This window comes from Anomaloglossus baeobatrachus, chromosome 11 (genome assembly GCF_048569485.1).
Source record: "Anomaloglossus baeobatrachus isolate aAnoBae1 chromosome 11, aAnoBae1.hap1, whole genome shotgun sequence".
In the NCBI taxonomy this organism is placed as follows: Eukaryota; Metazoa; Chordata; class Amphibia; order Anura; family Aromobatidae; genus Anomaloglossus; species Anomaloglossus baeobatrachus.
This window is the reverse complement of record NC_134363.1, coordinates 170,897,883-170,921,450: the sequence shown is the minus strand read 5'-3', so window position 1 is coordinate 170,921,450 and position 23,568 is coordinate 170,897,883. Positions and strand designations below refer to the sequence as shown.

Here is a 23,568-nt window from a genome sequence, read left to right as displayed (position 1 = left end):
TGTCACCCCCCCTTTCCTTCACACAACTTGTTTAGCGACCCATCCCATGGCCATCTCCTGTGATATGGAAATTAGGTGATGTGGGAACAAAGGACACAGGATGACTCCCTGCCGTCACCCTGTAACAAGAGTTGTATCTCATTATAAGGCTCTGGAACTAGCCAGACAGAACGACTCCAGTAAAAAATGGTTCATATCTCGCAAGCCATATTTCCGATAAATACGGCAACCATAAAAATGGTGTTTTCGCATGCGGACGATGCTGGCACACCTTTTTTATGGGAGCGGGAGCTTGGGAAATACCCCAGGCGTGATATCAGCCAATGTGGAACTAGTAGACAAGTCATGAAACCTCTCATTCTGTAGCTAAATTCATAACTGTCACAATGAGAGCATTGGCGTCCGCCTACGACGCTCCCAGGCCAAGTTATGGCCATATTCCATGTTGTGGATTTTGTCCATAACTCCAGCCAGGGGTGGAGCAGTGCTCCCTCTGAGGTCACTAAGGTAGGAGGGGACCTGGATTTGTCCAGGTTGATAACCCTACTTCGGCCATTTTCCAGTGTTCTTTCGCTGGGGGTCACGTGCAGGAAACATCTGTGGGAGTTCCTAGAAACCTGGTCTACAGCGCCCCCCTGTGGCCAGACGCACAAGGTAACTGATTGAATTGCATACCTGTTTGTAAACCATGCTTTATCTGTAACTGTACTCTGACATATGTATATTCTGTAGATTCCCTATTGTATATATTGTAGTTTCTAGTGTGCTTTAGGCTGATTAAATTATATAATTAATCTTGGGCTGTTCTGTTATCTCGATCTTGAATCCCACGTCTGTGTGTTCGGCTAATAGTTACCGTGAAGCGGTTGGTGGCAGCGAGTTGTGCCAAGGATTATTGTGGGGAGGCCAGTGAGATTCGGGGAGATTTTATATATTCCGCCCGCGGAGGTCGGGGGAATATATACCCTACTCTCACCGGGGACCCTTCAATAATCGGCATAAGTAGTATAGCGGCCTCCTTGCTTATTGTCGGGCAATTCCATAATTGGCCTGACTATAAGAGGGGCGCTAGAGAGCGCGTCACGTGCTCTGTCTGTCGGTCGGGAGGTATAAAGGAGGGGTGACCCCCACTTGTTACCCCCCGATTGTGACGTACTGGTAGCCAGCGCGGGGGATTTCTGAGTGACCCCCCCGGTGGTTCGTGACATATTGGTGGCATAGCGGTGGGATCGAGATAATAGTGTGTGTGAGTGTGAGACCCATACTCCCAGACACTAAAGACTGCCTGCAGCAGCTGTGGCTGCTGGGGTCTTCAGACTAGCTCAACACTAGAGTGTCAGAGTGCAGATACTGTAAGGTGTGTGGAGGCATCAGGTGTCAGTTCTGTGTCAGTGACCAAAAGTCTGCAAGAATGGCTGATGGCACCAGGAGCAGAGCTAGGCAACTGGCCAATGCTAAAGTAGGAGCCGAAGAGAGGGAGGACGGTGCTGTGGACAGTAATGAGGAGGTTGCCCACGAGTCCTCCAGGAGCTCGACGCCAGAAAACAGCTCTGCAGAGGACATTGCACAACCTGGCACTGCTGGACAAGATGAGGAGCAGCTCACCCAAGGGTCCTCAACGAGCCAGATGCCAGCCCTCCGCTCTGCAATGGACAGTGAATCACCAGGCTCCGCAGCGGGCCGCAGATCACCACGTGCCATTCCACCGAGCCTGGGAGGCTCGGATAGCCTTCTTCAAATGGCTATGGCCCTTCTCCAGGCTGGAGACCAGAAGGGCTACAAGGAACTCCTGGCAGAGCGCAGGGCAGAGCGGCAGGCAGCGCGTGATGCTGAGGCTGCGGAGCGGCAAGCAGCGCGTGAAGAGCGCCAGGCAGAGCGTGAGGCTGCGGAGCGACAGGCAGACCGTGACTACCAGCTGCATCTAGCCAAGCTCCAGCCCTCATCAGCCACACGTGACCTTCAAGACACCAAACTTCCAAAGGTCCGTGTTGAGGACTTCCCAGTGCTGGAGAAGGATGGAGACTTGGACTCTTTCTTGACTGCTTTTGAACGGACTTGCTTGCAGCACCATCTGGACAAGGACCAGTGGGCCAAATACCTGACCCCCCGTTTAAGGGGTAAGGCCCTGGATATCCTTGGGGACTTGCCTGCTGAGGCAGATCAGGGCTACGACACCATCAAGCGGGCCCTGATCCAACAGTACAACCTCACTCCGGAGTCCTACCGCAAGAAGTTCCGGACCCTGCAGAAGGGACCAAAGGACTCCTGGGCTGACCACCGGCGGGCACTTGCCCGAGCTGCCGACCACTGGACCCAAGGCCTGCAGCTTTCCACCGGACCAGAGATCCTGGACTTGGTCATCACGGAGCAACTCTTGGGGAACTGCCCTGAGGATCTCCGCCAGTTCATCCGAGACCAGAAGCCAAAGGGGTCCACGGCTACAGCTGCCCTGGCCGATGACTACACCAACAATCGGGCTCCTGAAGCCAGGAGAGCAGCCACCAGCAGCACCTGGAGAGGGGGTAAGATGAACTCTGCGACTGCCCCACCTGCCCCTAGACTGCAGGGGGTGTCCCCCTCAACTCCCCTCTCCAGGCCCGTGGCAGAACCAAGACGGTGCCACCAGTGCAACCTACCTGGACACTTCAAGGCCATGTGCCCTCAGCGTCCCAAGGCCCCGGCTCCGTCCCCGTCCCAAGGGCCGCCCAAGGTGTATTGTGTGGGTGGGGGTGGTGGTAGGTCCCTGGACAGCTTCCAACCTGTCACCGTCGGCCGGTCTGTGACCATAGGACTGCGAGACAGCGCCTCGGAGGTGACTCTGGTGCGGCCTGAGATGGTGTCCCCCCAAGACTTGATCCCTGGAAAAACCCTCGCTGTCTCCGGGATTGGAGGCACTGACCCGGCGCTGCCTGTTGCTGACATTTATGTGGACTGGGGCGCAGGGCGAGGGGTGAGGGAGGTGGGGGTAACTGATCGGATCCCTGCAAACGTGCTACTTGGGACAGATTTGGGGCAGATAACCTCCCAGTTTGGGCCCCCCCCAAGGGCTGAACCTTCAGCCCGTACTGACATGCCTCCGGACAATGTTAATGTGTTATCTATGAATGATGTGAGGGAGGAGGGAGTGAACTCTGATATTTCTGCTTGCACAGACACCATAGACACACACACAGCTGCAGCTGTGACAGGGGAGGGGGTCAGAGAAAGGTGTGACAATGCCTCTACAAGTAATCAGCCTGTGAGCTGGGATCTGCTGCCCTCTGCAGGGATAAGCAGAGAGCAGGGTGCTGCAGGGGGAGGACCAGTGTGTGGGGTGGGGGCTACCACAGCAAATGTGGGGTCCCCAGAGATTTCACAGCGGGGTTCTGTTGCTGCAGGAGGGGAACAGGCAGGTGAGATTGGGGCCGGTCCAGGAGCGGAAGTGCTCCCAGGTAAGATCTCGGTGCATGGTTCCCCCACAACCGGGGTGTCAGGAAGCCAGGTAGGTCTGCCTGAACCGGCGACTTGGTCAGGAACGGAGGAGGAGCAGGCACGACCCACGGTCGCAGCGGCTGTGGCCGCTGTCACCCGCAGTGGGAGTGCTGGAAGCCAAGGGGCCTCCCGGAGGTCCGATAGCTCTTCCCCTTCTGACCAAGTGGCAGCCGAGTCAGGTGGAGGCCAGGACACAGGTCCCGGGGTACTGACCGAAGATGTGACAGTCTCGTCGATTCTGGCCACATCTAGTCAGGGGTTTCAGGCAGCGTTAGAAGCTGACGACAGCCTGAAAGCTCTAAAGGAGCAGGCGGCACAGCCTCCCTCGGACTCGGACCCGGAGCGAGTGGTCTGGGACCAAGGACGGCTGTACCGGGCCACGGTCCAGCAGGGTTCACCGGAGGCATGGCCCAGGGACCGACAGTTGGTGGTACCCTATCCGTTCCGGACGGAGTTGTTGCGGATCACACATGAGATTCCGATGGCCGGACACCTAGGGATCGCTAAGACCAAGGCCAGGTTAAACCAGCATTTCTACTGGCCAAAAATGGGGGCCGATGTGGCTGCCTACTGCCGTTCGTGTGAAACCTGTCAGAGAGTGGGGAAGGCGGGGCCACACCCCAAAGCCCCACTAGTATCTCTGCCAATCATCGATGAGCCTTTCAGGAGGGTGGCTGTGGATCTGGTCGGCCCGCTGGCCATCCCCAGCAGCTCCGGGAAACGCTTCATACTGACGGTAGTGGACTATGCCACCCGGTACCCAGAAGCAGTGGCCTTGTCGTCCATTCGGGCTGACAAGGTGGCCACCGCATTGCTGGAGATTTTCTCCCGAGTGGGTTTTCCCCAGGAAATGCTCACTGACCGGGGGACCCAATTCATGTCCCAGCTGATGGAGGCCCTCTGTAAGCAAGTCCAGGTGCGACATCTGGTGGCCAGCCCGTACCATCCACAGACTAATGGCCTGTGCGAGCGGTTCAATGGCACCTTAAAGCAGATGCTTAAGATGTTGGTCGACTCCCATGGGCGTGACTAGGAGCGGTATCTCCCACACCTGTTATTTGCTTACCGGGAGGTTCCACAGGCCTCAACAGGATTCTCACCGTTTGAGCTCCTGTACGGGCGACGTGTGCGGGGCCCCCTGGCTCTGGTGAAAGAGGCTTGGGAAGGGGATTTGGCCACCCCTGGAGTGTCGGTTATCGAGTATGTCATGCGCTTCCGGGACAAAATGCAGGCCTTGACGCAACTGGTACACGACAATATGGCTCAAGCCCAGGCCGATCAGAAGCGTTGGTACGACCAGAACGCTTGTGAGAGGACCTACCAAGTGGGTCAAAAGGTGTGGGTACTGGTCCCCGTACCACAGGACAAGCTTCAGGCAGCCTGGGAAGGCCCATACCTCGTGTACCAGCAGCTCAACCCTGTGACGTACCTGGTCACCCTGGACCCTGCCCGTGGAAGGCGGAAGCCCTTCCATGTGAACATGATGAAGGCACATCATGAGCGGGAGGCATGTGCGCTCCCCGTGTGCAACCTGCCCGAGGAGGGAGAAGCGGAAACCCTCTTGGATATGCTAGCCCAGGTTAGGGCAGGCGGATCCATTGAGGATGTGGAGGTTGGCCACCAGCTCTTGGAAGACCAACGGTCCCAGCTGTGGGCCACCCTACACCCCTTCCGGGGGTTGTTTACCAACCAGCCCGGAAGGACTAACTTGGCTGTCCATCACGTGGACACTGGGGATCATCCCCCGATCTGGCGTTCAGCATATCGGGTCTCCCTGGAGGTGCAGCAACACATGCGCCAGGAGATTGACGAGATGCTGAAGCTGGGGGTGATCCAGGCATCCAACAGCGCTTGGGCCTCGCCTGTAGTCCTCGTCCCTAAGAAGGACCGAACCACTCGGTTCTGCGTGGACTACAGGGGGCTCAATGCGGTCACGGTCGCCGATGCGTACCCAATGCCACGCATCGATGACCTGCTCGATCAGTTGGCCGGGGCTCAGTACCTGACCATCATGGATCTGAGCCGGGGATATTGGCAGATCCCCCTGACTCGCAAGGCCAGGGAACGCTCTGCCTTTATTACCCCATTTGGACTGTACGAGTCCACGGTGATGCCATTCGGGATGAGGAATGCCCCTGCCACTTTCCAGCGGATGGTCAACACCCTGCTCAAGGGACTTGAAGGGTACGCGGCCGCGTACCTGGATGACATTGCCGTCTTCAGTCCCACCTGGGAAGATCACCTAGAGCATCTAGCACAGGTGCTCAGGCGGGTCCACCGGGCAGGTTTGACCATCAAGCCGGGCAAGTGTCAGCTGGCCATGAGCGAGGTCCAGTACCTCGGTCACCGGGTAGGCGGGGGAACACTGAAGCCCGAGCCTGAGAAAGTGGAGGCCATCGCATCCTGGCCCACCCCCAGGACCAAGAAGCAGGTGATGTCCTTCTTGGGGACCGCTGGGTACTATAGGAGGTTTGTTCCATGCTATAGTAGCCTGGCAAAGCCCCTGACGGACCTCACCAAGAAGAAGCTGCCCTCTGCAGTCGATTGGACAATGGACTGCGAGACAGCCTTCCGGGCCCTAAAGGACGCCCTGTCCAGCCCGCCCGTGCTACAGGCAGCCGACTTCACGCGGCCGTTTGTAGTACAGACCGACGCCAGTGACTTCGGCCTCGGTGCGGTGCTCAGCCAGGTGGACTCTGCGAGCCAAGAGCACCCAGTCTTGTACCTGAGCAGGAAGCTGTTACCGAGGGAAGTGGCCTATTCCACAATGGAGAAGGAGTGCCTGGCCATAGTGTGGGCCCTGCAGCGTCTGCAACCCTATCTATACGGGCGCCACTTCATCGTGGAGACGGACCACAACCCCCTCAGCTGGTTGCACACCGTCTCTGGGACGAATGGGCGACTGTTGCGATGGAGCCTTGCGCTCCAGCAATACAACTTCACCATTCGCCACAAAAGGGGCCGTGACCACGGTAACGCAGACGGGCTGTCCCGACAAGGAGAGGTCGCGGACGGGCGCACGGGGGAACACCGGAGTGTGCTGCCCCCTAGCGCCCTCAAAAGGGGGGAGGTGTGAGGTAAATCCGGAGATATGACGATAAATCATGATATTCAAGTTATGTCAGGAAGCCCTCTCCTGGTGTCACCCCCCCTTTCCTTCACACAACTTGTTTAGCGACCCATCCCATGGCCATCTCCTGTGATATGGAAATTAGGTGATGTGGGAACAAAGGACACAGGATGACTCCCTGCCGTCACCCTGTAACAAGAGTTGTATCTCATTATAAGGCTCTGGAACTAGCCAGACAGAACGACTCCAGTAAAAAATGGTTCATATCTCGCAAGCCATATTTCCGATAAATACGGCAACCATAAAAATGGTGTTTTCGCATGCGGACGATGCTGGCACACCTTTTTTATGGGAGCGGGAGCTTGGGAAATACCCCAGGCGTGATATCAGCCAATGTGGAACTAGTAGACAAGTCATGAAACCTCTCATTCTGTAGCTAAATTCATAACTGTCACAATGAGAGCATTGGCGTCCGCCTACGACGCTCCCAGGCCAAGTTATGGCCATATTCCATGTTGTGGATTTTGTCCATAACTCCAGCCAGGGGTGGAGCAGTGCTCCCTCTGAGGTCACTAAGGTAGGAGGGGACCTGGATTTGTCCAGGTTGATAACCCTACTTCGGCCATTTTCCAGTGTTCTTTCGCTGGGGGTCACGTGCAGGAAACATCTGTGGGAGTTCCTAGAAACCTGGTCTACAGCGCCCCCCTGTGGCCAGACGCACAAGGTAACTGATTGAATTGCATACCTGTTTGTAAACCATGCTTTATCTGTAACTGTACTCTGACATATGTATATTCTGTAGATTCCCTATTGTATATATTGTAGTTTCTAGTGTGCTTTAGGCTGATTAAATTATATAATTAATCTTGGGCTGTTCTGTTATCTCGATCTTGAATCCCACGTCTGTGTGTTCGGCTAATAGTTACCGTGAAGCGGTTGGTGGCAGCGAGTTGTGCCAAGGATTATTGTGGGGAGGCCAGTGAGATTCGGGGAGATTTTATATATTCCGCCCGCGGAGGTCGGGGGAATATATACCCTACTCTCACCGGGGACCCTTCAATAATCGGCATAAGTAGTATAGCGGCCTCCTTGCTTATTGTCGGGCAATTCCATAATTGGCCTGACTATAAGAGGGGCGCTAGAGAGCGCGTCACGTGCTCTGTCTGTCGGTCGGGAGGTATAAAGGAGGGGTGACCCCCACTTGTTACCCCCCGATTGTGACGTACTGGTAGCCAGCGCGGGGGATTTCTGAGTGACCCCCCCGGTGGTTCGTGACAGTTGGCAACCCTGACTGAATGTATGGAGAAGGCTCAGGACCTGAGAATGCTCAATGCCGGCTGCATTACACAGCTAGCACCCAAGAGATACTGCTGTGATTATAGTGCTGCAATCATGTGTCAGAGCGGCTGCAAGTTCATCACGCCGGAAAAAGTAAACTTAAAAAAAAAAGGCCAGAAAGTTGTATAGTATGGACACCAAACTGGTACCGGTAAAAAAGACATCTCGACGAGTAGAAAAAAAAAGCCCTAAATCAACAATTGAAAAATAATAATAATTAAAAAAAAAAGTTATGACTTTGAGAATATGGAGACTGAAGACAAAGTTTTCATTTATTTTTGCAAATATTTTTATCATTTTTATCATTTTTTTTCTAAAGTAGTAAAATAAAATCTACATTGTATCCACAATGAATCTAAGAACACATTTTCTCTGTCGTTTCATTGGGGGACACAGGACCATGGGTTATGCTGCTGTCACTGGGAGGCTGACACTAAGTAAACAGAAAAAGTTAGCTCCTCCCCAGCAGTATAACCCCTGAGCCGGAGTCGGGCTCAATCAGTTTTTTGCTTAGTGTCGTAGGAGGCTGATGTGGGCCGTCTGGGCCCCCTTCAGCCACTTGATTTTTGCGTTATTTTTTTTTTCATTTTTTCTCGGCGACGCTCGTCGCTCTCATCTGTGGTAATTTTCTTTTTCTGCAGGTATCTTTTCTCTACCTCAGCTCTCGCAGCCCGTGTGGGTACCACTCCCCTGGGTCGCAGAGGCTTGAGTCGTCGGGCCCTCTCCCCCGTCCAATTCCACGGTACCACTCCCCGGTTGGCCCGCGGGGCTGAACTTTCCTGGGCACCCCTATTCACCCTGCAGTACCACCCCAAAGGGTCGCAAGGGGCATACAGCAGGGACTGGACCTCCGCAGCGCATCTGGATTTTTTGGATGGGGCCCGCAACGCTGCTACATTTAGGGGCTTCCACCCCAATGGCGTCCAACTCCCCGCCTTCTTCAGCCTGATTCCTGGTGCCCGCAGCCATTCCTTCGCTGAGCGGTGCACACAGGAGCATGTGCAGAGTCTCAGCCTGCACACTGGACAGCGCGCCGCGGATCAGGTAGGACCCCTACCTTCACCCCCCTCGGACGGCTGCAGAAATTTAGGCCCCGGTCTGGGCCTACTCGCCGGACTCCCCCGCTGCGTCCGTGGAGCTCCCTGCCGACTCCGAGGTCGGGCGGCCCCGCATCGCTGCTGCGTCGCCGCCGCTTGCGGCCGGGTCCGCCGGCGCTGCCCCTGTACCTTTAACAGCTTCAAACGCCGCCGCTCCTGAGGTCGGGTCCGCCGGCGCTGCCTCTGCCCGCAACGGCACCTCGGCTCGGCCACTGTCCTCGGGCCCCCAGGCCGCCTACCGCACAGCGCGCCGAGGATCCTCGCCGCCGCCTGCGGTCGGGTCCCCCGGCGCTACCTCTGCACGCGACGGTACCTCTGCTTAGGCCCTGTCCTCGGCGTGCCCAGGCCGCATCCCGCACAGCGCGCCGAGGATCCTCTCCGCCGCCGCCTGCGGCCGGGTCCGCCGGCGCGGCCTCTGCCCGCCCCGGCACCTTCAAAATTTAGCCCCCGGCTTCGGCCCTGTCCTCGGCGTCCCCAGGCCCGCCTCCCGCACGGCGCTATTGGACGCCGGCCTCTCCGTTCCCGCCCTCCGCCGTGCTCCAGGCATCACTTGGAGGGTGGGGGATAGTTTTTTCCCGCTCACAGCGTCCATTTTAAATAAAGAAAGAAAAAAAAAAAAAAAGAGAATGGGAGTTTATTCCAGACTACTAGTCTGGGTTTACTGAGGCCGCAGCATCACCTTCTTTTTCCGGGGGAGAAAATAAAACACACTTTTCTTTAGTGGGTATTTTTTATTTAGGTCGATTTTTATTAAAAATTTTACATACATGAGTTTTTCACACCTTAACTCTTTCAGTACTTTTCGGGCACTTGTTTTGCTTCACCTTTTTTATATCGCGCTCCCAGCTCGAGATTTTAGTTTAGTCCCCTCCGGCGGGTTAATGCCCTGTCTCAGGCCATAGATCCCCTCGCCGCCGTCCCTTGGCTTCGCGCGCATGCGCTGCGTCCCCGGCCAATACTCGGTTATACCTTCCATAGGTCTAGCACAATCCCCTCGGGGAGGTGAGTCTCGTACTAGGGACCTTTTCCCTATGCTAGAAGCGGACCCGACAGGTCTCGTCCTTTGTGGCCCCCCTGTTTTCCACCTTATTCCCCAGGTCCAGACCGCCTTTTCTCCGGCAGTCTTCCGACCTCTCGGGTGATGGCCCAGGCTTTCCACCTCTGCTGGACTCCGAGCAGGACCTGGATGTTTTGGCGCATGACTAAAGGCCCGCTGGAATTGGTGAGTCAGGCCGTAAGGCTACGGACAGCCCTCTTATCTACATGCACGCAGGTCTCCCTTAAGTCATTTGGAGCGGACCCTTGATGTGCTCAGACGACATCCAGAGCTCGCTGAGTTACCGCGTGCTCACAGTCAACTGCCAGACACGACGTTTGCCAGCGGTAAGTCTTGTCATCGTCTTTATTCCCTTCTCCAAAAAAGGGGTCTCGGTGAGAATGGGCATGCCACACTGGAGTCGCTGAGTGATCACAGACAACAACCAGACACGGCGTTTACCTGCGGTAAGTCGTGTTATTGTCATTATCATTCCCCCAGAGGGCTCTGGAGAGAGGGGGCATGGCACCTTGCAGACAGGAAGGTGGGGGCCCCTGCGGGTTTTCAGTGGACATCCAGTTCGCCGTGTGACGGCGTGATCACGGATATTCCCCGGACACAATTTTCACCAGCGGTAAGTCCTTTATATTGTCTTACCCCTCCTCGTAGAGGGCTCCGTGATGAAGGGGCACGCTATCCTGTACTTGACCCGCCTGGGTTCCTCCTGGCTTCTCGTCCCTATCGTGGCGCTCCGCAGGGACTCCACGGACGCTCTACGCAGCGGTCCGCGCTCCACCTATGCCGACCCAGGACTGGTTATCAGCTTCAGTGAGTACCCTCTCTTCACAAAATCTGGTGTCTGCCCGCTACACGGCCTGAGCCTCTAACATCAGTGTACCTACCCGTCGAGAGCTCTGACTCGGGATCAGGAACGCAGATTCGACATCTAGGAAGTCGCTGACTTCCTTTCCGGCTCTCGGGATCGCCCTTTCGGAGATAGGCGAGTTCAGTTTATCCCCTAGGCTACGTCAGGGTAGACTGGCTACGTAAGGGAAGGGTACATCCCTTTCCCGGCATCGGCCCTGATTCACCAGGTCTCGTTCCCTCATGCTAGGTTCGTCAGGGAGCCTTTATCCCTACAACAGCCGTCTCCGCCTTGCGTGGCTGCAGACCGTCCCAGCTTTCTAACAGTGCTTGCAGGGATCATGATCCCTACGCATCCTCAGGCTCTCTCTGCCCAGGAACGACCGGGAGACCCAGAGTCTCCCTTCAAGGATCCTCGCCTTGAGGTTTAGACCATCATCATCATCACTTTTCGCTACTAGGGTAGCTGAGCTACAGGAAGGAGTCCTCCCAGACCCGGCCCGGTCCATCACTCCTCAGGCACGGTATTCGAGCCGTTCAAGGGTTGCTACTCCTCACGCAGGAGCAGTTTCCCTCCTGGCACAGGGTCCCGCGGCTCCTTGCCTTCCGCTCCCGTTTTTTCCCTTCGGTTTTTTGCTTTGCGAGTCCTCGACAGTCTGTGGCGGTGTTAGCGATGGTGCACATACCAGATTTCATCCCGGACTCTCCAACGGAACACACTGAAGAACGGGGTCAGGAAGGTTCCGTCTTCAAGGGTGACCGGCCAATCTCCTCCTAGAGGACCAATCTTTGCAACCATCCCTGGGAAGCTTCCCTTTCCTCCTCTGGAGCTTATTATCAACCGTCACCAGCCTCCCGTACTAGGGTATGCTACCCCACCATTCCTCGGCACGGTCCCGAGGGACATCCCTAGAGTGTCGTCTTCCCTTCAACATTCTGGACTCAGAGCCATTCGGTTAGCCCGGTTACAATTTCTTCTCTGGGTCGTATTGTCCAGTCAGGTTCCAGTCGGACCATGCCACAGCAGTGAGGTGCATCATCCACCAGGAAGACGCAGGGAGCGTCATGGCAAGGGAAGAGGCCAAGAGGTTCTTGCTCTGGGACGGGCTCTTTCATTCGCTAATCTCGGCAGCACATCCCGAGCGTGGACGTTTGGACGGCCGATTTCCGCGGTAGGATAGGTCTCGCGTAGGTAAAGGGCTCAAACAGGGATATCAACAGCCAGATCTCTGGCGAAGGAAGACCTCCAGTCGTGATCTTTTGGCCTTCCGTTCCAACTCTCAAGTCAATGGTGCGTCGAGTACGCCACCTGCTCTGGACTAGAGGGCGATGCCCTAGACCGGTCGTGTAGCCTGTTCAGGCTCTCGTGCATCTTCCCGCGGCTTTCCATGATCTCGAGGGTTCTCAAGAGGGACCTAGGCAGGCGATAGCTCGGGAGTGGCCCAGGCGAGCATAGCTTCGCATAACTTACTCATCTCCTCGCAGATGCCCCGTGGCTCCTTCCAGACCGCCAGATTCTACCAGGACTCAGAAGTCCCAGGTTCCATGGCCTCACAAGTGGATCCCGGATGCTGGCTCGGTCAGGTCTGTGAACAAGATGATGACAGACATTGAGGAGGGCCTGGAATCCAGTTCCCTCGAAGATTTATTTCCACTCGGAAAGAGCTCCCCCTGTGGTGTGAGGACCGCATCTTCAGAGACTTTTCACTTTCCATCAATCAGGGCCTTCGCTCAGAGAAACGTCCATCTGGCTCGGCGTTTTTTCATCGTTCACTAGAAAGGTGGGACCATAATCCAGTGATGAGTTTGCTCAAGCTACCCCTTTTTTCCCTGCTCCCACCTGTTTTGATAGGTGGGCTCCTCGTGGACATCTGGTTGTTACAGACGGCATCAGGGCGGACAGCCCTCTCGTAGTCTTTTCTCCCCCTTTTTTCCGCTCCGCCAGCAGGATAAGGGGGGGGCTCCAGCCAGAACCCTTCGTTTCTGTCCGAGACACCTCGGCTTTCCTTCCAGAAGAGGACTTTAGGTTTCGTTTTTGTCGGTTCCAGGCTCCCCTCTCAGCCTGAAAGAGGCATAGTTCGTTCTAGGGCTGGTACGGGCCCTCAGTCTTTCGTGTCTGCAGGACACCATTTTTTTGTCGGTTACACCGACTGTCAGTCCATCCTTCCACCCTTTCCCAGGAAGCATAGGCCGGCGCCAAGGGCCTGAATATCACATGGATCCCGTCCTCCATATGTGAAGACTATCGCATGAGGGTCGGACTTCCGCCGCGGTCTACCGAGCAAGGGGCACCCTTGATCGATTGGGCTCCAGACGTCGGTCAACCAGGTCCTCTGGTCCGCCACCCGATCTAGTCGGCGTACCGTTACTAGTTTCTAACAGGTTCTCACTCAAGCTTCGGCAGAGGCCAGTCTTGGTGTAAGGTTTGCGGGTGGCAGTGGCACACCTGTAACAACGTAGGCGCTTGTAGGTCCGGGTCAGCCCGGCAAGGGGAAGCGACTTACTTCCTATCTCCGGTGATGGTTTTCTTCCCACCCAGGGACTGCTTTTGGACGTCCCATGGTCCTGTGTCCCCCAATGAAACGACAGAGAAAGTAGGATTTTTGTGTACTCACCGTAAAATCTCTTTCTCTTAGTCTTCATTGGGGGACACAGCACCCACCCTGCTTGTGCTTTTTGTGATTTATGACATGCCTGTTTCCCCAGTGCCCATATTCCCAGGTCACTGGTCACACGACTGTTCGTCATAGTTTTTTACCTTGTTTTATCCTGGATTGTTTGGTTCTCCTCCTACTGCTTGTGCACTAAACTGATTGAGCCCGCCTCCGGCTCAGGGGTTATACTGCTGGGGAGGAGCTAACTTTTTCTGTTTACTTAGTGTCAGCCTCCTAGTGACAGCAGCATAACCCATGGTCCTGTGTCCCCCAATAAAGACTCAGAGAAAGAGATTTTACGGTGAGTACACAAAAATCCTACTTTTCCAGATCACTTTTCCAGCAAAGTGAATATTTTAAAAACAAATCCAAAAAAATCAATAGCGGAATGGCCATTTTTCCCAATGAATGAGGTCATTCCAATTACAACTCATCCTGTCCAAAAAAAAACACCCCCCAGCTCTGATACAACTACACGGATGGGAGGAAAGGAAGAAGAGCAGGATGTAATGAAAGTGCAAAAACGGAAATACCGTATTTTTCGGGTTATAAGATGTACCGTACTTTAATTCTCCAAAATTTGGGAGGACAATGAGGGGTGCATTTAATAATGTGAATATAGCTTACCAGAAGGTGGTGGCAAGGGTCATGCAGCATGCGGCAGGCGCTGTGGTGCAACTGCTCATTCTGTGCTGGGGCTGCTGTGCTGCAGGCACTGTGCAGTGCTGCGGCTACTGGTTCTTTTGCTGGGCTTGTGTGCCGCCCTGGGCAAGCCAGGGGTCACAGGTCACAATATCACATGCACCCCACATTCCCGGCAGGTACACCTAGGCTAACCTAAAATCCTTGTTGCCTTCCTCCAGGGGCTGATGGTTGGCTCCGCCCACCGAGGAGTTCACAGCCCTGGAGGCGGGAGGAACCAGGCAGTTCAGCTAGGGAAGTGAAGGAGTAAACAGTGAAGTGGTAAAGGAGGACAGTAAGAGTGGAGGAGTAAAAAGGGACAGTTAAGAAAGCCTGAAGTTGGTCCGGGTGTGTGCCCTGGACTGAGACAGCAAGGTCAGCAGACGGCGGTGACCGTCTGCAGGCGAGACTGATTGGAGGTTGCTGGAAGGACCGCGGACGGGTGGTGACCCGGCGGTACCGGAGCAGTAAACGAAGAACAGTCAGCACCAGGGCAGGGGCCTTTCGGATCCTGGCAAGGCTAGGAGTCGCCATAATTTGCCAAATCCGTCAGTGAAGGGGACCTCTGTCTCCTAACAATCAAGTCCCGATTGAAGGCAACAGTCCGACCGTTAAGGGGAGACACCGCCACCGCCAAGGCACCAGTTTCCCAGGGCCAGCGCCTGCGGGCAAGAGAGAGGCTCCTCTGGCCCATATCCAAGCCGGGGAGCGGGTAACCGGTGGGAACCCATCGCTACCAAAAAGACTTTACATAGGTGCAGGGAAGAGACCGTCACCGCTAACTGCAGGGAACAGCAGCACCGTAACCGTCCGAGGGACCCGTCCAACCAGCCGTTTGTTTAGCGAGAACTGTGTCGTGTTTACTGGCTGAGTGAGTACCTCCGTGCCGTGCGGCACAGCGCTGCCCCTGCGCCCCTGCACCTCCACAGGCCCCATACCCGCCTGTCCACCATACCAACCCCATCACTGGGCCCCGGGACCACCAACACCCTTACCCACGGAGGGGCAAACCAACAACTGGCTGCTCCATACCATCACTCCCGGGCTCCCCAGAAAGAGCAGCGGTGGTGTCCACTTAATCACCACAACCGTGGGTGGCGTCACGGACAATAAACTATCCCAAAACCCAATCCCCTTTCACTCACGGGCGAGGAGCGCCGCTCGAGTCCCCGGGATCCGGCCCATCGCTCGAGCCACCGAGCAGCAGCAGCAGCAGGCCGCAGCAGCCGCAGCGGCAACCGGACCCGAGCAGTGGGAGAGCGCGGCGTCCCCTCCTCCGCCCGCGACACTTGCGGGGACTGTGCTGGGCTTGCGGGGACTGTGCTGGGCTTGCGGGGACTGTGCTGGGCTTGCGGGGACTGTGCTGGGCTTGCGGGGACTGTGCTGGGCTTGCGGGGACTGTGCTGGGGCTGCGGGCACTGTGCTGGGGCTGCGGGCACTGTGCTGGGGCTGCGGGGACTGTGCTGGGGCTGCGGGGACTGTGCTGGGGCTGCGGGGACTGTGCTGGGGCTGCCGGGACTGTTTTGGGGCTGCGGGCACTGTGCTGGGGCTGCGGGGACTGTGCTGGGGCTGTGGGCACTGTGCTGTGGGCGCTGTGCTGGGGCTGTGAGTGCTGTGCTGCGGGCACTGTGCTGGGACAGTCGATGTGCTGTGGCTGCTGTGCTGGGGCTGCTGGGCTGCGGGCGGTGAGGCAGGCGCCATCCTGAAAAAGTCAGCGGTGCAGGCTTCAAATAATGGCACCCGAAGTCAACATGTGCACACATGAGATCTCTGCTTGTCATTGAGTTCAATCTGCACATGCACCAAGTCCGGGCACCATTTCTTTGAAGCCTGCACTATCGACAGTTTCTGGATGTTCCTCCTACCTCACAGTGCCCACAGCGAGCATCTAGGACACGTGCCACACCGCCCGTAGCATCGCCCTGTTCCACCACCATCCCTGCCCTCCTTTGACCCTGCGCCACCACCGCTGGCATTTTGCCCCCGGTAAGACACCACTGGATTGTAAGTTGGACCCCTTTTTTACCCTTTTTTTTGTTCTCTAAATTTGGGGTGCATCTAATAATCCAGTGTGTCTTATCAACCGAAAAATACAGTAGGTTGCGCCCTGCAGGGGTTAATCCACAGATGTTTAGGAAGGGATTCGGGTTTCTATCTTTGTAGCTGTGACTTACAGGCTGACCAGATCCGGGCACGGAGCAGAAGATGGTATATTTCCGGATGATGCCATTTGGTTTGGTTGGAGGCAGCCAGGACACCACGACGCTGCTGGACGAGGCCGGCACAGCTTTAATTCCTGCCGGCGGACCGGGGACTGCAGGAATCACAATGCAGAGGTGATTAGCAGAGTATACGGGTTATATACTCCATATATACTGTCCTTTTACTGCAAACTCTATTAACCAGCGAGTAGCGCCCTCCTACAGTATAGTGGACCTGTGTCCTCGGGCGTGGCATTACTCACTGTCCTCCTTGGTCTGCAGGTACAGCACGCTGCTGCGCACGCCATCCCCGGCCTGTGTGTACGCCAGGACCTGCACACTGTAATTGGTGAACTTCTCCAGTGATTTCAGCTCCACGCGCTCTCGGGGGGTGGTTATATTCTGCATCTCGCCCCATTCTGTGGACAAAAAAGTGCTTATAGTCAAAACAATAGAAGACGTGCACACAGTAGAACGAGGAGCAGTAATGGGGTCATCTGGGGACAGAGAAACTTATCGGGTCTTTTGCTGTTAGAAATTAATAGAACTTAATAATGCACTTTAGTTATGGAAACGGCACCAATCTCCCAATCTCAGACCGTCCAATGTGGCCCAGGAGGCTTCACTTCCATGCTTCTTCTAACACTGGTAGCAGCTTTCCTCCGTTTTCTGTGTGTCACTGATATGATGATGGATCAGGTCTTTAGCTAAGCCAGCCTCCTTCTCCATCATGGCTAATGCAGAAACAGAGAAGGGGCTGGTTATCTGGCTCCGTTCTTTAGCCAAACCAGCCCCATTCTCCATCATGGCTAGGGCAGAAACAGAGAAGGGGCTGGTCATCTTGCTCCGTTTTTTAGCCAAGTCAGCCCCTTTTTCCATTATGGCATATGCAGAAACAGAGAAGGGGGCAGGTCGTCTGGCTCCGTTCTTCAACCAGGTCTGCTCCCTCCTCCATCATGGCTAATGCAGAAACAGAGGAAGGGGCTGGTCATCTGGCTCGGTTATTTAGCCAAGTCAGCCCCCTTCTCCATCATGGCTAATGCAGACAGAGAAAAAGAGAGGTTGTCTGATCGTCTGGCTAATGCAGAAACAGAGAAGTGGACTTATCATCTAGCTCCAGTTGACCCCATTCTTCAACATGGCTAATACAGAAACAGAGAAAGGGGCTAGTCATCTGGCACTGTTATTTAGCCAAGTCGGCCCCCTTCTCCATCATGGCAATGCAGAATTAGAGGAGGGGGCTGGTCGTCTTTCACTAGCTAAGTCAGCCCCCTTCTCCATAATGGCTGATGCAGAGACAGAAAAGGAGACGGGCTGTTTTGCTCCTGTAATGAGCTAAGCCAATCCCATCATCTGTCAGTGAATGCAGACACAGAGAAAGGGCCTTCCTGTCTGGCCAAGATGGCTATTGAACTACTGAGCCAATATAGAGACAGAGAAGGGGGCTGATTGTCAGGCTCAGATCATTAGCTCAGCCAGTCCCATTCTCCATCATGGCTACCATAGAGAGAGGCACGGGGTGGGCTTAGCTAATGCACTGGACTAGATTATCAGCCCCCTTAATCACTTGCAAAAAGATGGGAAGAAGTAAATCGGACGCCAGTGTCATAAGAAACATGGAGATTGAGTTTCTAGGCCTTAACAAGAGGTTCTGCAATTCGGCCAATGGTGCAGTCAAAAAAAAAAAATTTGCCATTTACCCTAAAGTCTCATCCTTTGATATTTTTCACTTAAAGGGGTATTCCCATCTCCAAGATCCTATCCCAATATGTAGTAGATGTAATAGTGTGACGTCCTGGCAAAACCAGGTAGTCACAGAAGTAGTCCACCCTCCTTGATCCAACACAAAACCCACACCCAGGTACAACACACAGCCATTAAAGCCTAGCTAATAAGGGCACACCAGTGGGTGGGCCCAGGCGGATGGGAGTGCCCATCTAGGGGTCCTGAGGTGTCAGGGGCGGGAACACAACAGAAGAGTGCAGAGAGTTAACAGTAGAGGAACGTGGAGTGCAGTGGAGTCAGGGGTTGGGACCCCTGGACTACAGGACTAGGTGGCAGACTGCAAACAGGACCATAGGCGACGGAGATCCAGTCTCGGGAGACCTTAAGTGGACAGGGGCAGGGTTGTAGCCCACCGGTGCACACATGGGGAATCCGGTCCGGAAGCCGTGCACAGTTGGGGTACCTGGACCCTAGGACGAGGACAGTTGCAAGCCCCCTTGTTAATTGACCAGCCGGGGATAAGGTTTCAGGCCTTGTTCCACAGAAGCCCAGAGAGTGAAACGGAAGCCCAACGAGGGGGATAGGGTGTCCGTCAGAACCCACAGAGATCTCAAGGGTCACATTTCGCGGGCCACAGCTCCCAAACATACAGAGTACCGGGAGTGGACTTCCCCGTTCCACACGGAGTTGTCCCAGAGAAGACACAGACATTGAGTGCAGGAGGAAGGGACCCCTGTTTGTACCCCTGTACACCCGGGTGTGGGACCCGAATACACCCGCCAGAGCCAACCGGTCACTGGCAACTTAGTTTACAACTGGACTTTGTGTGTGATTCTTTGAACTGTGAGTACACCATTGATCCCCGGTCTAACCCGGCCCGTCACCTTCAGCAGCCATTACTCCCGTGTACCTGAGCCCCGGGACTACACCTCCCCTACCCGTGGAGGGGATCCCACCTTGCTGCCCCGCTCCATCAGCCCCGGGCACCCACATCACCAGGCAATGGCGTTGCTACCAAACCTCACCGCAACCCACGGGTGACGTCACCGACAAATCAATCCCCTGTAAATACTCCCTTCCTACGGTTGTGAGGACAGCCAGCCTTACGAGCCCGGGTCTGGTCACCACTCGAGCCGCAGTAACGAACCTGGATCCGAGCAGCCCCTGCAGCGGCCCCCGTCCGCAACAATAATAATATTAGAAAATACCTCCAATTAGAAATATAGTATAGTTCTCCTGATTCACCATCTTTTACCTCATTGCAGGACCTTAGGTATCCATGGTTACGACCACGCATATAGGGACAGTGAGTTGCTTGTGGTCGTAACCATGGATACATAGGCCACTCTAATGCAGTAAGCGACATAGTGAATCAGGAGAACTATACTACATTTCTAATTGAAGATATTTGCTAATATTCTTATTGTTACACCTACTACATATTGGGATAGGACCTTGGAGATGGGAATACCCCTTTAACACGATATTCCCATGGACCGGGCCTGTTCAGTGACACTGCATTGTTTACACCCGCGCGTCTGTAAGCCTACAGTCTCTGCACCTGCTGTTTACAGTGAGGTCTATGTAGGCCTCGTGCACACCGACTGGCACCACAGATGGGCACAATGGGTAAACAATTCAGTGATCCAGCAAACAACCTCCAGAGGAATCATATGATTAACAAGAACTGGGGGGGGAAGAAAAGGAAATTGGACTTTTTATTCAAGCAATCTTCCCCTATGGACAAACCCTAAGGGCTCCTTTAACAATAAGAAGGTCAGAAGAAGTCTCAAGGCTCAGTTTTTGGCTTTAAGGAAATCGGGAAGTCTGGCAGTGCCCCCTCAGGGTGAAGCAAGCATTGCACAGTCTCCACTCATATCAATAGATGATCTGTGTGAGGCCGGACAGGACGGGTCCTCCAGAACGAGGGTTACTTTAGATAACTGTACATCCATAACAAATGGTTTCCTAATCTGGACTACCCCTCTAAGGCCCAAATCCCCCAATAAGACTCTCCAATCCAATTTTCTCAATAACACGACTCGTCTCATCCCTGTGGTTAAAACTTACCTCCGTCGGGGTAGAGTGACCAGTAGATGACTCTGTAACCCTTAAGGACCCCATTGAGCGAACTTCGAGGTGGCTCGGACCAAGAAATGACCGCCACATCAGATGTAATGGAAAGCGCACGCACGTTCTCTGGAGGCTGGCTGGGCACTGTAGTATACAGAATTATGGTGACGCACATGGATTCATAGATGCAACATGATAAAATACTATGCATATTATCATCGAAACCTAAACATTTATATACCCAGTAAACTGAGTATGACGGTTCATATAGTCACTGCTCCTTTAAAAGGGGTACTCTCATGCACTTAGAATAAAGCAAGTCAATTGCAAACTTGCTTATTTTCATGCTGATGTCATTCTCCTGCAATGAGAGCTTTTATCTCACATAGTGCTCAGCTTGTTTCCCTGGAGCTCGGCCACCAGATCCTGGAAAAGCGTGCACAGTAGTTACATTCCAAGAGAGGAGTTAACTCCTAAGATCCCAGCCACCTCTCTCCAGCCCAATTATTCATGTACAGCAGTTATTTGCTAATCTCCCTCCCAGTTTCTCACCAAGCTGTTCTTAACAGTACTGAAGATTCACACTTCCCTGACATCAACAGCTTCCACAGCAATTCTCCTAATCATGGCTCTCACTTTCCTGAGCTGTGTGCCAACTCGCAAGCAGCCAAGAAGTAAGGAGACTGCAGAGCTGTGAGCTGCTCAAGAAACAACATGAGAAGACCCTTTTAAGCTGACTTTGGAAAAGTGCAGATATACTCAAGCATAAAAAAAACAGGTACAGCAGTAGAGCAAGGAGTAAAGTCAGCAATTTTGAACTCTATACCCTTAACCCCAGTAGAGGTTTTTGGAATCCCCTCCGAAGGTCATTTGCCTCCTGAGTATTATTTACGATGGTTGAGTGCATGGGCAAACGACACCAATACACAGTGCTAGGCCAGACAGGGATCGTATTTGGACAAACACAGACCAAGGCAGGTAGAGTTTGATCACAACTGGTGACCAGGCAGAGGTAAGGGTGGGTGGGCGGCAAACAAGTAGATGTGGTCAAATATAAGCTCAAACACGTAATACATAGACGGAGTGATCTATGATGAGGTGAAGGATGCTGGCTACCAGGACAGATGAGCCTGTAGATTGTGCAAGGTCAGACTGCAGTTTCTTGGCTCACCACGGAAAATTATTCTGAGGGTCCACCCACCAAAAAGCACAAAAACAAGGGATCGGCATACGTCAAGTCATCGGCTATAATATATTGCACTCACCATCCTCTAATGTAGTGGCGTTGATCTCAGTGGAAGAAGGTCCCGTTCCTGCTCTGTTGAATGCTTGGACAACCACTCCATACTGGGCATACTTCTTCATGTTGTCCAAAGTGTAGACCTCGCCGTCGCCCGTGGCTTTCATTTCCACGATGCTATATTGGCCGTTACTACCTGGACCATTCTCTCTATAGCCAATCTGGTACCCTCGGATCACGCCATTCTGTAATTCTTTTCTTGGTGCCTAGGGGGTTATATTATAGGGTTTCAAGGTCATGGGAGAATATGAACGCAGGAGCTGGACTATGTGAACAATACAGAGAACGCGACAACAAACAGTGAATCTGAGAACAAAAGAGCTAAATCTTAACTGTTATTACATAAATGCAATACGAAACCCCCACCCTCATTACCTTCCAGGTAACTTGGATACTCTGGGATGTCAAAGGCAGAAGAGTAACATCCATGGGTGGTCCATCAGGAGCTGGGAAAATTGGGAATATATTAGTGGTGTCATTATATGTGAAATACAATTGCGAATGTTCTTTGACAAGAATGATTACCATGGATCTTCAATATCCATCATGGAAAAATCAGTTCCTTCTCACCCAGTCATACATATGTACGCTCAGTTTGGCTAAGCATACATGTGTTTTCAGAGGAAGCTGTTGTCAGACACATATCAGCTGATATTTAAGGAGAACAAAAGCAACAGGTACTGACATTAATCAAGCTCGAGCCTTCTCTCCCCCTCGCTATCTAGCCATCAGAAGACCCCTGTATACATTAGGCTTTCAAATGTTTGGGTTTGGAAGACTTTTCACCAGTGGGTATACCCTAGATGGGTATTGTGGCTCTAAGGGGTCAAAATTGGACAACCCCAATAAAAAATTGGGCAACCCCAATAAACAATTGGACAACCCCTTAAATGTATGACTGCTGGAGATCCAACTGCTGGGACCCCAACAGATCACAATAACGAAATAGCCATTGTAAAGACCACCACCCCTCCTCTCACTGGTGGTCAGAAATCAGCGGGACACACGTTCTGGAGATAAAGGAGTGTCCTAGAATAGGGAACCACATTTGTCAGATGTTTATGGCATATCCAATGGAGACAACTCCTTCACGCTCTACTAGAGTTATGGACTGATCATGGAGTAGTGGTTGCGCAGGTTCACCATAACACCATTCACAACCTTCGGAGGTCCGTACTTGGAATTGATGGGTTCTCAGCAATCATACATTTGTCCTGTAGATTGGTGTTAAGTCTTGCTTATCAGACAACCCCTTTAAGGATTCACAACATTCTGTTTTGGTTGAAAGCCTAGGTTGACCATGGGACCCCAAAATCATTAAAGTATACAAACCAGCCAATTTTGGAGGGATCGGCTGACCATCTGATGTGTATGGGGTCTCCCAAATCGCCCATGAGATATGGGAGTGGTGGTGGGGGAGAAGGATTGGGTGCTGTGAATTTCAACACCTGGTACTTTTGTTTTTCCAGGAAATATGCCAATGTCAGAGGTATTTGGTAGCAGCTTTTCTCCCCGCACTTCAGCCAAGTCAAAAGTCCAAGTGTATAGGCACCATAAAAACATGGAAAGTTGATGAAGAAAGGTCCATACGGTGGTGTCTTTATTGGGACCACCATTCTAGTCAGTAGTATTAGTTCTGCTACTTCTGTTAGTTGCACATTTCCTCAAACACAACTTTTTAGATTTTTAGGTTGTTCCTGTAATTACCCTACAGTTTTCACGATCCCTCTCCCCTCGGCGGTCACTCACCGGCTTCTTCGGTGCTGATGGTGAGCTCCTTGCTTGGCTCGCTTCGCCCAATCTTATTGAAGGAATACATCCGGATGCTGTATACAGAGGCCGGGTGCAGGTCCACAATGTTAGCCTGGTTGATGATCGGGGAGATGTTTCGGGTGGATTGTTTAAAATCCCAGGTGTCTAGAACAAACGGGAGTGATTGTTAAAAATGTTCCTTTAGTGCTGAAACCTAGATGGCATTGCTGTGTATATTGCAATATGTAGCATTACCAGGAGTCTCCTCCAACCTCCGACCTTTGGAGGGCTCTCAAATCCCACTTC

The 23,568-nt window shown here is 53.5% G+C and overlaps 1 protein-coding gene across 2 annotated transcripts in view; it reads right to left on the bottom strand.

The window, feature by feature from the left end:
- Positions 1-23,568, bottom strand: part of DSCAML1 (DS cell adhesion molecule like 1) — a 301,513-nt gene that overhangs the window by 18,529 nt on the left and 259,416 nt on the right. For both annotated transcript variants that reach the window (XM_075329067.1, XM_075329068.1), the window contains exons 15-20: positions 23,260-23,427; positions 21,886-21,956; positions 21,476-21,716; positions 20,208-20,354; positions 16,676-16,831; positions 16,386-16,525 (exon numbers count right to left, since the gene is read on the bottom strand). In XM_075329067.1, coding sequence (XP_075185182.1) covers positions 16,386-16,525; positions 16,676-16,831; positions 20,208-20,354; positions 21,476-21,716; positions 21,886-21,956; positions 23,260-23,427 — 923 coding nt within the window. The remainder of the gene's footprint in view (positions 1-16,385; positions 16,526-16,675; positions 16,832-20,207; positions 20,355-21,475; positions 21,717-21,885; positions 21,957-23,259; positions 23,428-23,568) is intronic.